General features: G+C 45.2%; 1 protein-coding gene across 1 annotated transcript in view; it reads left to right on the top strand.

Annotated features, from left to right (window-relative positions):
- Positions 1 to 15,500, top strand: part of atp2a3 (ATPase sarcoplasmic/endoplasmic reticulum Ca2+ transporting 3) — a 356,930-nt gene extending 341,430 nt beyond the window's left edge. The window contains exon 21 of the mRNA XM_072469154.1: positions 9,946 to 15,500. Within this exon, the coding sequence (XP_072325255.1) occupies positions 9,946 to 9,992 (47 nt within the window). The 3' untranslated portion in view covers positions 9,993 to 15,500. The remainder of the gene's footprint in view (positions 1 to 9,945) is intronic.
- The last annotated feature ends 219 nt before the right edge of the window (positions 15,501 to 15,719 follow it).

Raw genomic sequence — 15,719 nt, 5'->3', positions numbered from 1 at the left:
ATACAATATAACACAACAGTGGTGACTACCACACGCCCCCAATCTATTTAGTTGTAATAAATAACACAATCTAATCCTACAAACCTCCAACAGATCATCCCTCAGTCTAGACTTCTTTGAGGTATAGGGTCCATCTCTTTGAGCCTCGGATGCTGGAATCTGAAACAAAAGAGAAAATGCTGGTAAATCTCAGCAAGTCTAGCAGCATCTGTAGGGAGAGAAAAGAGCTACCGTTTCGAGTCCGATGACTCTGTCAAAGTTAACAGACAGAGAAAGTGGGAAATATTTATACTGTGGAGTGAGAATGAAAGATGAGTCATAGCCACAGAAACCCAGGGAAACCGGGTGCTAATGGCCACAGAAACCAAGGGGAAAGAGTGCTAATGGCAGTCCCCAGAGAGAACAAAAGGTGTGAAAGGTCAAACAGCAGGGAAGCTAACATCAGGGGATGAAGTGTAGATGTGGGGGGAGGGGAAGGCGGCAGCAAAGAGGAGAAAGGTGAAGGAAAGGTGGATAAGATTGGGGGGGGGGGAATTAAATGTATATTAAGAAAGAAAGAAATGGTAAAAGACAGTTAAAATGAAATGAAAACAAATGGACCGAGGTGGGGTGGAGCTGATCATCTGAAGTTGTTGAATTCGATGTTCAGGCCGGAGGGCTGTGGCGTGCCTAACCGGAAGATGAGATGTTGTTCCTCCAGTTTGCGTTGAGCTTCACTGGAACATTGCAGCAGGCCAAAGACAGACATGTGGGCATGGGAGCAGGGTCTTTTGTTAAAATGGCAAGCAACGGGAAGGTCGGGGTCCTGAATGCGCACAGACTGAAGATGCTCAGCAAAGCGATCACCCAGTCTGCGTTTGGTGTCTCTGATATACAGGAGACCACATTGGGAGCAGCGAATGCAGTAGACCAAATTGGAAGTGAAACGCTGCTTAACCTGGAATGAGTATTTTGGGCCTGGGATGTTAAGCATGGAAGAGGTGTTACACCTTCTGCGATTGCACGGGAAGGTGCCATGGATGATGGGAGAGGTACTGGGTGTTTAAGTTGACTTCTATCCTGCTGTACTCCAGGTCATCTACTTCCAAATAAGAGGTTACGCTTTAAAGGTCAAAGAACATAACCTTTCACCTCTGACTAGATAAAGCATTTAAGAGAAAAAGATATCTTCCTGTCAAAGTACAGACTCATTTCATTTCATTCATTGTATTCCCCTTAATCTTGAAAAGTTTCCTTTTGTAATATTAATATACTATCAGTCATTTGGTAGCACAGAAGTTGCGTATTGTTGAATAGAGAGACTTGTCGAGGTTTTTTGTCTTGCACTCATCAGGACTCTTCACCAAAAACACCGATACAAGGCAAAACCAGCAATTTATACTGTATGAAAAGAAAGCGCTGGTTGGTTGGCAAGTGGACCTGTAGTTTCCAGTACATGCAAAATGCACCACACAGTAACAACACAAGTGGTATTCACCACTAACAGGATGTTGCCGTTAAGCCAAAAGGGCGTTCTGCATTTCATGGGTAATGTGGTCTATGAATTTCAGTGCCACTCTGATGCCCAGTACATGGGTCATACAGCCCAACGACTGGTCGTTTGTATCAAACAGCATGTCTCACTTGCTATTCACACCGGGCATGCTTGCAAAATTCAAAACACAGTACCCAACATTAGATGTGATTTTGTGACAGGAAAACATTTGCAAAATAATCCTCAGTGTGCTAAGAATTACGCTGACAACCAATTTAAGATTGTCAGTCAGGCTGGCAGTGTAGTGCATTTGCATATACTGGAAGCTACACATTAATAAACAGGCCCCTGTTCTTTGCAGACAGAGAGAACATGTACACACATTGCACCTGTTTCACCTGAACAAAATAAGTGACAGCCATTTGCTGACTCATTCCTCAGGACAATGCATTGACCGATCATGGTCAAGCTTCCTGATTTAAATTTCAAACCATGCCTTGCAGTTAACTTGTCAGTCACCATCAACTGCATTCTCCATGGCAATGCCTCTACCAATCAGAGTCTGTGATATATGTAGCTTATTGTAGTTGTGTTGGACCTTAGAAGTAATGGGGGAAGGATGTTATACCTGTAGGTCATTGTAGTTGTGTGAAATGCCTCTTTAAGAAAGGAGTCATGTGACATGCATGACATCATCGGCTACCTCATTGGCTTTTGACCTTAGTCTAGTACCGACCCATGTACAGTGAAGAGCTATTTAACAACCTCTGTCACATCAGCATGTACTGTTAGTCCAAAGATACAGGAGTTTAAAAACAGAAAACTGGCGATGAGGAACAGATCAAAAGTAATTTTTCAGAAGAAAGAGAAAATGACCATTGACATGGAAAATTTGAGCTGTTTCAACAGACAATCGATCAAGCAGATTAATTAAAAGCCACAAATCTCACCTAGTATCGGAACCAGTAAGGTTCATGGGGCAAAAATCCAAAGGAAGGACCCGACACTCCAAGGAGTTCAGACTGCGGAGCTCACTATGTGCAGTACAGTCAGACATGGAGGTAGAGCAGGGCAGAGAACAAAAGATTCTCACAGCTTGTGATGCAAGTTAAAGCTGTTACAAATTGGGACATTCAACTTTATTTAACTAGAACATTAATTTGAAGGAAGTTGTGAGAACATTCCGCTACCATTGAGATGGTGGGAAATTTTGGCACGATGGGCTCATTTGATGAAGACTCGGAGAATTGTAAATCATACTCCAAAAGATTCCATTATTGTTTCCTAGCGAATAAGATTTTGAAAGATATTAAGGTCCCTGCATTGCTGAGTACAATTGGAAATAACCTTTCAATTTGTTAAGTTTGGTTCAGCCCGAGAATTCCAGGGATAAGACATATCAAGAATTGGTTAAAATATTAGAAGCCGTTAATTATTGTGGAAAGGTTTCAATTTCATCGAAGGAATCAGTTAGAAGGGGAAAATATTGTGCAGCTCGTCCCAACCCTTAAGACAACTTTCAGAATTTTGCACATTTGGCGACTCGTTAGATGACACAATTAGAGATCGGTTGGTGTGTGGTTTGAAAAATGAGGCCATTCAGAGAAGATTATTAATGGAACGGAATCTAAGTCTGACGACTGGCTGAGGAGGTGTCTCAGCTCAGAGAAAGCACTAGGATCCATAAACTGGCTGCTGGTGAGAAGACATCTACCCAGCAACATGTATGAAATGAAATGAAAATCGCTTATTGTCACGAGTAGGCTTCAATGAAGTTACTGTGAAAAGCCCCTAGTCACCACATTCCGGCGCCTGGTCGGGGAGGCTGGTACGGCTAATGTGGAAAAATGGGCCAGTCACAGGCTGCTTGCTGGAGCAAGGACAGCAAATGTAAAAATTGTGGCAGAACTGGTCACACAGCAAGAGATTGTTGGAGTAAAATAACTTCTCCAGAGAAGAACACTCAAAGGAAGACCCAGAACTCATTTAAAGGAAGAAACAAAATGAATTCAGCTACGAAAATTCACAATGTGGAAGAAAAGAACAACAACTACAGTGGCGTTATAGCACTTCGTTCTGATGAAGAATTGAAGCTGAATGCCTAGGGTGGTTTGCACCATTTTTGGGTCATGCCCAAACTGAATGGACAACCTATCAAAATGGGGATCAATATGCGGGCTGCTATCTCTCTAATTCCTGAGACCATCTACGAATGGAAACTTAATCAACTGCCATTGAAACCAGCAGATGTGAGTTTGAGGACCTATACTGAAGAAATAGTACCTCTGAGAAGCTACATCATAGTCAATGTTGAGCTAAGAGGACAAACTGCACAGATACAACTCCATCAGATGCATAGGCTTCGTGTCAGGAAAGATAAATGTGATTTCTTTCAGACATCCATACAATTGGGGCGATTCTTCAATATTGGACCCAAGAGTTCACGCCGTCGTGAACGGCGTTGCGTTTCACGACAAAGCGAACCGGGCCCGGTTACGTACGATTCTGGCCCACACGGGCCAGCACGGCGCTGGAGCGGTTCACGCCGCTCCAGCCTCCTTTTGCAGTGCCAAATGGGCGCCGCGCCAACCTGCGCATGCGGAGTTGGGTCGCGGCATCCTGAGCATGCGCGGGGGACTTCTTTAGTGTGCCAGCCCCGACTCAAGATGGAGTCGGTGTTCAGGGGCCGACTGCACCAGAAAGTAGGCCCGGGGAAGGGAGAGGCCGGCGCGCCGATTGGCGGGCCCCAATCGCGGGCCAGACCCCTTCGGAGGCCCCCCCAGGTGAAGGAGCCCCCCTCCCCTCCCCTCCCCACAAACCACCCTCCGACCATTCCCGCAGAGTTCCCACCGGCAGTGACCAGGAGTGAATGGCGCCGGCGTGACTCTGTCGTATCGCCGTGGCCACTTGGCCCATCTGGGCCGGAGAATGGGCGGCCCCTCCAGTTCCAGCGGCCCGCGGCCGACACCACGCCAACCGCGCCGGCGCAAATTGCACCGATTCTTTGCACCTCGGAGAATCGCGCGCCGGCGTCGGGGTGCGGTTGCGGCGATTCTCTGGCCCGGCGCGGGGCTCGGCGAATCGCCCCCAATATCTAGGACATTGACTGTAAGGATCTACACAAAACACCTAAATAAAATGAAAGGTATTATGGAGGCTCCATAACCATCAGTCGCAGATCTTGAGATGAGAACCTAGCTCAAACAAACACTTGTTTCAACAAGGAGAACAAGTGTTAGCGCACAGCTACACTGCTAGTGAGAAATGGGTCCCAGCAATTGGTCCGATATCCTACATGGTCCAAATAACAGACAAACCCGTGTGGAGACGCCATACTGATCAATTATCATCATCACATGTTGGTATGGCAGTACCAGAACTATCTCAAGAGGTAATGTCCCATCTGACTGTGTAACCTCCAGTCCATGTACAGAAGAAGAGATTGCACCGGAAGTTCCTGCTGCTACTCGTCTTCCCTCAGAAAGAGTAGAACACCTTCCAGGGTAGAGACATCTACTGGAGAACCTGAAAATACATCGAGAAGAACAAAGTCCCGGAAGTGTGCAGGCAACCTGCGAGAAATAAGCGCCCACCTGATCGGCTATCTTATTGATTGTGTCGTGACAATCTGATAATTTGATACCAAAGAGGGATTATTGGGTTACGGGGATAGGGTGGGAGTAGACTCGATGGGCTGAATGGACTCCTTCTGCACTGTATATTCTATGTTCAAAGAGAAAATGCTGGAAAATCTCAGCACATCTGGCAGCATCTGTAGGGAGAGAAAAGAGCTGACGTGTCGATTCCAGATGGCCCTTTGTCATAGGTACGGTAGCACAGTGGGTAGTACTGTAGCTTCACAGCGCCAGGGATCCAGGTTCGATTCCCAGCTTGGGTCACTGTCTGTGTGGAGTCTGCACATTCTCCCTGTATCTGCGTGGGTTTAATCCGGGTGCTCCGGTTTCCTCCCACAAGTCTCGAAAGACGTGCTTGTTAGGTGAATTTGATACCTGCATTTGTGTTCATATGTATATGACTATGTTAAAATACTCGTTATTAATTGTGTTGGACTTTAGAAGTAAAGGGGGAGGGATGTTAGATATGTGGGTTATTGTAGTTGTGTACAAAGTTTATTTAAGAAGGACGTCATGTGGCATGCCTGACATCATCGGCTACTTTACGGGCTTTTGCCCTTAGTCTAGTGCCAACCCGGCATGGTAGCACATGGGTGGCACGGTAGCACAGTGGTTAGCTCTGTTGTTTCACAGCGCCAGGGACCCAGGTTCGATTCCCGGCTTGGGTCATTGTCTGTGCAGAGTCTGCACGTTCTCCCTGTGTCTGCATGGGTTTCCTCCAGGTGATCCGGTTTCCTCCCGCAAGTCTCGAAAGACGTGCTTTTTAGGTGAATTGGACATTCTGAATTCTTCCTCCGTGTACCCGAACAGGCACTGGAGTGTGGCGACTAGGGGCTTTTCACAGTAACTTCATTGCAGTGTTAATGTAAACCTACTTGTGACACTGATAAAGATTTTTAACCCATGTACAGTGAAGACCTATTTAATAAACCTCTGTTGATCTTGCATTCAACCTATGTGCATCAACCATCTATTTCTTTTGTACTGTTAGTACAAATATATAACAGAGTCTACTTGCCAACCGATCAGAATTCTCTTCTCATACAGTATAAAATTGTTGTTTTACCCTTATATCAGTGTCCTGGTGAGTGCAAGATGAAAAACTTTAATGTGCCTCTTTTTTCCCCCCCTGAGTAATTTGGAATGAAGCGAACATTCCGTTGTCAGGTTGTTTGGTGTGTCACTAAATGATCTGGAGGCTTGTGTTGTTGAATATAAACCATTTATTGTTTAGCACACACCTGTATACATATCTCTACAGTATAGCCCTGTCTAGGTCCTATCGTCCTGCCAATGTCTCTCAGACTGTCCCTGCAACCGCCTGTCCCCGGTCTGCTGCCATGTGACTCTCTACGTCATACTGAGTGGTATTGTTCTCCAGACCCGCATTAACCCTTGCTACGCGAAACATCCCACACTTTCCTTCCCTCTGTCTGTTAATATCAATGCGCACTTCCCGAAATGCTAAACTTTGTCTAGGTTCATTGTTTCATTAAAAACTTAACTAATGTCAATGAAATTAGCTGCACGAGTGCAAGTCGGATTCAACAGGCTAGATGTAGAGGTGACTGGTGTGGCTAACCAAAACTAGGATCTATAAGTAGAAGACCGTCCCTAATAAGTACAATAGGGAATTCAGGAGAAACCTCTTTACTCAGAGAATGGAACTCACTACCACATAGAGTGGTTGAAGTAATTTAGCATAAGCGTGTTCAAGGGGAAGCAATATAAACACAAGGGTTAAAGGAGTAGAAGAATATGTTGAGTGGGTGAGATGAAGTAGGGTGGGAGTGAGGTACATATGGAGCATAAAGATAGACATAGACCAGATGGGCCGAATGGCCTGTTTCTGTACTGCAAATCACAAAAGTGCACCTTCAAAATGAGATGTTAAACTATCTGGTAACTTTTCACTACGAAAGCCTGTTCAGCCAAAGCCCATTCATTGAGGAACATTTTGAAACAGTTCCTTGTTTTTAATACCTTGGTAAACTTTGGAACCTATTTTTTTTTAATTTGTTCATGGGACATGGGCATCGCAGGCCGGGCCAGCATTTATTGCCCATTCGTAATTCCCCTTGAGGGGGCAGTTAAGAGTCAACCACATTGCTGTGGGTCTGGAGTCACATGTAGACCAGACCGGGTAAGGGTGACAGATTTCCTTCCCTAAAGGACATTAGTGAACCAGATGGATTTGTTAATGCTTTAAAAAATTATCATAAAGTTGTACAGCTGAAACATTCTTCCTTTTCCTCAATTGCAATCGAGTGGCACACCCTTGTATTTCTATGGTAACCAGGGGATGATGCGACAAATTAATAGGCCAAGTGTTTGATATTCATAAGTTATAGTTGAGTGCGGTAGATGTGGCAGGTGATTTCTGCGTGATCTTTTCTATAATGTAACATGATTTAAGTTACTATGCAATGCTTATTTAGAAGATGGTATGCTGCACGCTTGATCTGCACTGCTCTGGGCCTGATATTAAATTTGATCTGGTACAATGAGATAAAGCCTCTGTAAAGTCTGTAAAGGCATTGGTGAGTCTCGGTTGGCCTCATGGTATAAAATCAGGGGGAGACGGCAGTATAGTCACTGGACCAGAATTCAGAGGCCTAGGCTAATGCTCTCGGGCCATGAGCTCAAATCCCACCATGCCAGCTGGTGGAATTTAAATTTGGTTAATAAATCTGGAATTGAAAACTAGCCTCAGTAATGGTTACCATGAAACTATCATATTGTTCAGAACCCATCTTGTTCACTAATGCTCTATCGTGAAGGAAATCTGCCAACCTTATCCACTCTGGCCTATATGTGACTCCAGAAATGTGCTTGACCCTTAACTCAATTCCAGCCTCAGGTGACTGTCTGTGTGGAGTTTGCACTTTCTCCCCGTGTCTGCGTGGGTTTCCTCCCACAGTCCAAAGATGTGCAGGTCGGTGGATTGGCCATGCTAAATTGCCCCTTAGTGGCAAAAAGGTTACTGGGGTAAGGGATAGGGTGGGGCCCCGACCCTAGATCGGGTACGCTTTCAGAGGGTCGGTGCAGACTCGATGGGCTGAATGGTCTCCTTCTGCACTGTAGCGATTCTATGATGCTGCCCTCTGAACTAGCAAGCAGCTCAGTTCAAGGGCAATGAGGGATGGGCAACAGCTACCCTCTGAACTAGCTAGCCACTCAGTTCAAGGGCAATTAGGGATTGGCAACGAATGTTCACCTTGCTGCGTCAGCCGCGTCCCTTGAAAGAGTCACCCACAAATGTAACACCAAATTGGCCATCTCGGATGGAGAAGCTACAAAATGACCAGCATTGGGAATGAAAAATTATGACATAGTGATGCTGTTCAGCACTACAGGCCCAAGTTTTACCTGAAAGTTTCTGATGCTGACCCAATGTGCCAGAAATGGAAAGTCTTTAATTCCCCAACACATCCCTCACAGAGAACTAACAATAAAAAAACAATCTGTGTAAGGGTTTGGGCCCAGTGGGATTCACTCAACCTTAGAATCCAGTCAAGTAAAACCAGCTGAAAATAAAGTATTTGTAGCTTGTAGTGCATTGCAAGGAAGTGAAGTTTGGAGGCAGTGAGTGCAGGTACCTCAGTGTAATGAGATCATGAAGCAGAGCAATCCTGCTTAAAAGGCCCAGATCAGGAAATGAGAAATCCCCTCTACTCGTGTTTCCCCCCCAATTGTTAGCCTAACTTCAAATAGATGGGTCCCGGGAGCATAATAGGATTAGAAATGGAAAACTACCTTTAAATTAATTAAAGGGAGGGCCACAATAAGGTGACAAAAATTCTGATGACCTTTGGAAAGGCTCAAAATACATAGAACATACAGTGCAGAAGGAGGCCATTCGGCCCATCGAGTCTGCACCGACCCACTTAAGCCCACACTTCCACCCTATCCCCGTAACCCAATAACCCCTCCTAACCTTTTTGGTCACTAAGGGCAATTTATCATTGCCAATCCACCTAACCTGCCCGTCTTTGGACTGTGGGAGGAAACCGGAGCACCCGGAGGAAACCCACGCAGACACGGGGAGAACGTGCAGACTCTGCACAGACAGTGACCCAGTGGGGAATCGAACCTGGGACCCTGGCGCTGTGAAGCCACAGTGCTAATCACTTGTGCTACCGTGCTGCCCTTCTCAAACATCTCAAACTATTCCTGCCCTGTATTAAGGATATTAAGAAAAATCTGGCAAAAGAAAAGTGGGAGAAAGGATGTCGAGGGTACAAGAATCAGTTTATAGAAGAAAAAGAAATTGGATTAAAATGCCTCAGATAGACTTATCTTAATATTACTACCCCTTTTCTTTGACCGTTACTTACTTATCGTCACCGATCAAAAGAGTGCTATAACTGAGGGACAATCTGAAGAATATTATTGATCAGAAGAAGAATGTCGCTGAGATGTCACCCCAAAGGGAATATTTCAAGGTGGCGCAGTGGTTAGCACTGCTGCCTCATGGCGCCGAGGAACCGGGTTCGATTCCATCCCCATGTGACTGTGTGGAGTTTGCACATTCTCCCCATGTCGGCATGGGTTTCCTCCGGGTGCTCCGGTTTCCTCCCACATGCCAAAGATGTGCAGGTTAGGTGGATTGGTCATGGTAAATTGGCCCTAGTTAGGCGGAGTCAAGGGGATATTCTCAGGTTTCGGCCTAGGTAGGGTGCTCTTTCAGAGGGTCGGTGTAGACTCGATGGGCCGAATGGCCTCCTCCTGCACTGTAGGGATTCTATGATTCAATGAAATTTGCTGAATGTGGTTAATGAGCTTGTTGGGTTCTAACACCAGATCCTCTCTCTCTCTCTCTCTCTCTCTCTTCAGGTGAAGAAGACAACAAGTACCTGAAGAAAAGACAGCTGAAATTCTAGGAGACGGCCTGGGAATCTCACTCCTGGAGTGTCGCATGTATGACTGTCACGTGATCTGACACTTTGGGAGTGAGCAGGTTGCATTTTCCAGTTTTGTAGCTTGCCCTGTATATTAAGTGTGCAATAAGTGGACATCTGGTTTAAGACGGAAATGTGAGTGTCTGTGACAGTAAAACAGTCAACTGGAATGAACTTTTAAAAACAGAATGTTGGTAACATTGACCATTTCGCAGAATGATGTGGCAATATTCATTTAGTATTTCCTGCTAGCCTTGTGCTTTTCATCTTTCTTGTGTTTGTCACATAATGTAGATCATCAGAGCCCTTAAATAATCTCCTCCTGTAAAGGACAATAACCACATATTCGAGGGAAAAAAAGACAAATGGTCGCTCACCCACAGTTTCCTTTTGATCTGCCTCCTGTGGAAACCAGGCTGACAGCCATCTCTGCAATAGCAAGGAAATCACTTTTTACACCAGTTCCTATTGCAGTTTGATCAAAGCAAAAGTAAATTACAAGGGTTCTGTGGCTTTGATCTGTCCAAAACATTTGACGAGTGGAGCTGCCATTTTGGGACTTACTAGGCCATGACGAAAAGTCACATTCCAGGATCACTGAAGATCTGTTGAGTAGGATTCCGAGGGAGTTCCATAATCTCGCTCTAGTCACTGAACTGTTATGTATATACGTTTGCGAATCTGAAGTATAAAGAGAGTAGTAGCAAGTTCACAAAATATCATCACAATGTGATGTGATTTTCTAAGGCGCTTGATGAAAATTCAAAGCCAGGGCCTTTTTGAACTCACTGGCCATTGACAGCTGGGTTTGTGCCATCATTTTACACCAGGGAAGAGGAGTTTCCCCTCGGACATTTAAGCTGCTGCACACCCATTTGTTGTGCATTTAGGATTGGGTCTCAATGCAAGGAAAAGCCATCGAGCTATCCAGGAGCATGTTGTTAAGATATTGGAGTTATTGACGGGTGTGTGTTGGCTGGATGATTTTCCCTTCCCCATTAACAGTACATCTCAAGTGGGGGCAACAGTCTTCATATGAAAGGCTGCTAACATGGCGATAATTTCCCAGCTCATTCTGCGGAATGCTCATCCACTAATTTGGACATGTGATCTAGATTTTCGGGTCAAATTTTAAATTAAAGCTCGCCCATAGTTAATTGTCTGTCTACAATCCGGTATATATTTTTCCATTGTTTCTGTCACACACACGCACACATGCATACATACAAAATAGGACACCTTTTGCTTCCTATTTTGCCAGGTGGAAAAATTCCAGTGGTTTGTTTACTAATAGAATTACTGTTCTGAGAGGATCCTCAGGCTGGGAGCAGCCGACAGGACTCTTTCATCAGTAAGCCAGTAATATTGCCAATTCTTACACTGCAGAATGTATGGCTGATTAACAGGAGAAGAGAATTGCATGGATTGTTTTTACTTCAAAGGACATGTCCTGTATTTAAAGGGTTTTTTAATATTTTCAGATTATAATGTTTTGAATAGGTTGACCAAATATGGATCTCGGTGTTTGCTGGGGTTTTTTTTTGTTCTTCTACCATATAGTCCATTGGGTCTTTGAATGTGGGATAGGTGTTTGGCTGGGCATGGGAGAATGGAGCTCGCTTTGCAGGAACCTTTGCTGGACAAAGCAGGGAGAAAGGTACATTTTCAAGGGTTCTTACACTGTGTCCAGGAACTTCAAACAGCCATTGTAGGAACTGGTCGCTAATCCAACACTTAACAACAGTTTAATCACTTCTGTTGCTCTCCGCATCGGTGCTCTATTCAATCTAACCGGAACAAATGGAAGTAGTTCCATTGGAGTGTGAGAAATCCTGAGAGAAAAGCCCCCTCTCTTTGCTACTTACAGCAACGTTGTAGCACACCCTTGTAAACAGATTACGGATTTCCACATGCGCCCAAGACATCACTCCAACAATGTCTCCAAGGGACAAAGGAAATGCTTTTATCACCATTGCCTAATATTACATGTGCTGCATAAAGGTACAGCTGTATATTTTAGCGCGTTTAACTGCTTTCATTCAAATTTGCAGAATGGTATTAGGAGAGAAATCCTTGTGCAGATTCTCAATATCAGCAAACATTTCACTCATTTTTATTTCCCTCTGCCAGAATTATTGGTTTGAATTTTCCTGCACTGTTGGAGGCAGGCTGGGTCATGGGAGGACTGGCGATATGGAGAGGAACAACATTGAGAGAGGAACCCAGCATCTTCCTGCCAGCATGGCCCAATGCCAGCGATGGGAATGTTGGTGGTAGAACTGCCCACTGGCCAGCCAATAGAGTCACCTTAAGAGGCCAATTAAGGGCATCTTCCTGCCCGCGCTGCCATTTTGCCTTTGTCGAGAGTGTCTGCTGCCACTTGGGGAAACTGCCAGATGAACCCTGGTGGCCTCCCAGCAGGTTTCAGAGGGGGGCCCCTTTTGATGGTTGCTCCAGAGACAGCAACATGCCACCAGTGTACGACTCTTCAATTGGACCAGAAACTATCCTTAAACTATGCCCAGTGACAGCCTCTTCATTGGCTGCTGCCGGCAATGTGCTTTCTTGGGCCCTACTGCTACCAAAGTAGAACTGTCTCTTGGTTTTAGCGCCAAGATTTGGGGTCGGCATTGTTTTGCCTTGATTGTGTAAAGTATATATGAAGGCCTTCCTAGCGCTTTGACCTTGGTTTTCTGGGCTGGCAGATCTTTGAGAAACACATACCCGATGCTCAGAGCTTTTGGTGAAAATATTTCTGATTGGGATGCACTTGTAAATTGTGCGGATCTGAGAAGCACTACAAAGCTAATTACAGCCGGACATTATTATTCCTCCTCCCTGCTTCTGTCTCATACAATTTTCTACAATTCTTACTTTCACTATTTTATTCGTGACAGATCTGTGCTGTTTTTGTTTTGAAGTTCAGTTCATTTTTTTCCACCCTTTCTTTTTCCCAAGCCCTTGGACATGGGTTAGACATGTAGATCTTACACACCACCTGATATAGCTGACTGCGAACTCGCAATGACCTCCAGGCTGTGTGAAGGACCAATGATTCACTCTCACCTCAGTCCTCGGCGAGTCATAGCCTCTTCCACAAGTGAGCGAAGGACTGCAACTTCTTAATTAATCCAATGGGCGCAAGTCTTAGAAACAGGCGGACGTCAAACGAGCTGCAAATTCCAGTGCTGCTGAAACAGCATAAATATTCATCATATTTTGTTTGCTATTAATATCTAATTTGTTGAAAGTCCCGCTCTGGCACTATGCATCCTAAACACTACTTCAACTTGGATCATCTTTGTTTGGAAAGCCCTCAATGGGCTTACCTCTCTGTATCCCGGGAATGTTCTCCAACCCTTCAACGCTCCATGATCTCTGTATTCTTTTGATTCTACCCACTTGCCCATCTCCACATTTGCCTCACCATTGGTGATCGCAACTTCAGCGGCCTAAGCCCTAAGTTCAGGAAATGCCTCCCCCACCCATCCTCTCAGCCTCTCTCTCCACCTCTCAAGCTGCCTCTCCTTCCAGCTTAACCAATGGGAAAAACTCCTAGCTTGACATGCATGGCTATCCTGGGCGTGCTCAGTGGCAGCCCTGAGTCGGGGGATCTAGTTTGCCATTCGCCCACACAGCAGAGCGGTCCAACAGTTCAGGGGCCATTTTGACTGTGGGGCTAAACCAACAAAAATCATGGCTGGAATTTTCTGGCCCGTCCCGCCTGGTGGCTTACTAAGCTTCCGTCAAAGTAAACGGCAATGAAAATGGCGCGTTGCGTCCAACAGGGGAGACACCCCATGGTGGGGCTGTAAAATCTGGGCCCTTGTGATGGAGTACAGGGAAGCTACAACTAAAGATTTGATGGAAATATTTCCGACAAGGTTTATATCTGTACACTCTGTGAGTCGTATCGAACCATCACTAGATATCAACGGGTGATGTTTAAAGGAGGTGGTTTACACGATGGAAGGGGACAGTATCTGCAGTACCAGCTACAGCTTAAAAAGAAACTCATCCAAGTCTATGCACTCTGTTTTAACACCAGCATTGTACTGTTAACAGTTCCGTTTATCTGTGTTTTGCGTATTCTTTCACTTTGGGCAATACACAGTCTTCTGTCAGTGTTTGGCGTGGGTGGGCTGGTGAGAATTGACTATCACCAGTGTGGTGAAGGTAGTATCATCTCACTGAGCAGCACAGTGGTTAGCACAGTTGCTTCACAGCTCCAGGATCCCAGGTTCGATTCCCGGCTTGGGTCACTGTCTGTGTGGAGTCTGCATGTTCTCCCCGTGTCTGCATGAGTTTCCTCCGGGTGCTCTGATTTCCTCCCACAGACCAAAGATGTGCAGGTTAGGTGGATTGGCCATGCTAAATTGCCCTGAGTGTCCAAAAAGGTTAGGTGGGGTTACTGGGATAGGTTGGAAGTGTAGGCTTAAATGGGGTGCTCTTTCCAAGGGCCGATGCAGACTCGATGGGCCAAATGGCCTCCGTCTGCACTGTAAATTCTATGATTCTATGATTCACTGTACATCGCACTGAACCCACCAGGACATTCTGGATATACGTAAGGAGCCATCTTGGGAACTAGGCTTTCCCATGTATGAGGGAGCAGGGTAGAACATTTAATAATGAACAGCTAGAGCAATGGTTACATTCTGGATCAAAAGACTAAAGAACATGAGTTCAAATCTCACAACAGTCTGGGCCTAATAATGGCTATTGCCTCTTTTCTCTGGGCCTGTCCTGGGCAGCCCTTTGTCTGGTAATGACCATGACAGAACTGCACGAGTAAAGTTTTAGATTTTTCCTCCTCAATGAGAGCCTGGCAGTTGCGAACTCTGTTTATTTTATTGAATGTTAATTTCAGCGGAAGGCTCGATGCTGAGACACCCTTACGGTCTCCTGCCTATCTCTGCAGCACCCACTTGTCCCTGTGGGACTGCCATTGGCTCCTGAGCTCCTGCTTCTCGGCCCACTATTGAGAGGCTGTTTGTTGTCTGAGCTCAGAAGGCAGCTTGTGTCCCAGACCATCACTGAGCTTGGCCCGTTGCTGGCAAGCGAGGGGCTAAGACCCCCATTTGGTCCCAATATCGGAATGCCAAAGCCAGGGGAAAATCCAGCTCTTGGTGTTGAAGGTCAGGTATTTGGATCAAAGTTAAATGGGGATGCCAATTCTTGACGGGGCATGACAAAATCAAGAGCGGGTTAAGTAACATTATTTTAAATTGAGGAATGATTGATGGCTGATTTAACGTGGATGCAGAAGCTTGCTCCAATTGATCAAGGGATCAATTTAAACTTTAATATAAGTGACTCTTTTATAATTTCTGCTACAGGGTATTCTGTGCTTAAACTACTGTAAATAGCTTGAGGAGTGTGGGGACAATGATGAAATTGTTATATTTATTGTGCTGTTTCACTTTGCTAGTTGAAATTTGAAGTGGAATTTTCTACACATAACTCTGGCAATAAAGTAACAATCCTGGACATCTCCATCGCGGTGTGTCTGTTTTTGTGTCTCCTTTGTCATTTCTAACGAAGAGCGTTGCAATATCAAAGCAGGAACAAAGAGTAAGGTAAAGATCAAATGATGACTTACTGTAAATAATGTAACTAGGTCTAACCATAAATCTTGCTCCTGCACTGGGAAATACAGAGCAGGCTTCCCAAACCTTTCCAGCCGCAGACCTCCTCGTGACCTCCCAA

This window comes from Scyliorhinus torazame, chromosome 12 (genome assembly GCF_047496885.1).
Source record: "Scyliorhinus torazame isolate Kashiwa2021f chromosome 12, sScyTor2.1, whole genome shotgun sequence".
NCBI classification, from domain to species: Eukaryota; Metazoa; Chordata; class Chondrichthyes; order Carcharhiniformes; family Scyliorhinidae; genus Scyliorhinus; species Scyliorhinus torazame.
Note: the sequence above shows the minus strand (reverse complement) of the source record. Positions and strands in the feature narration are given on the sequence as shown.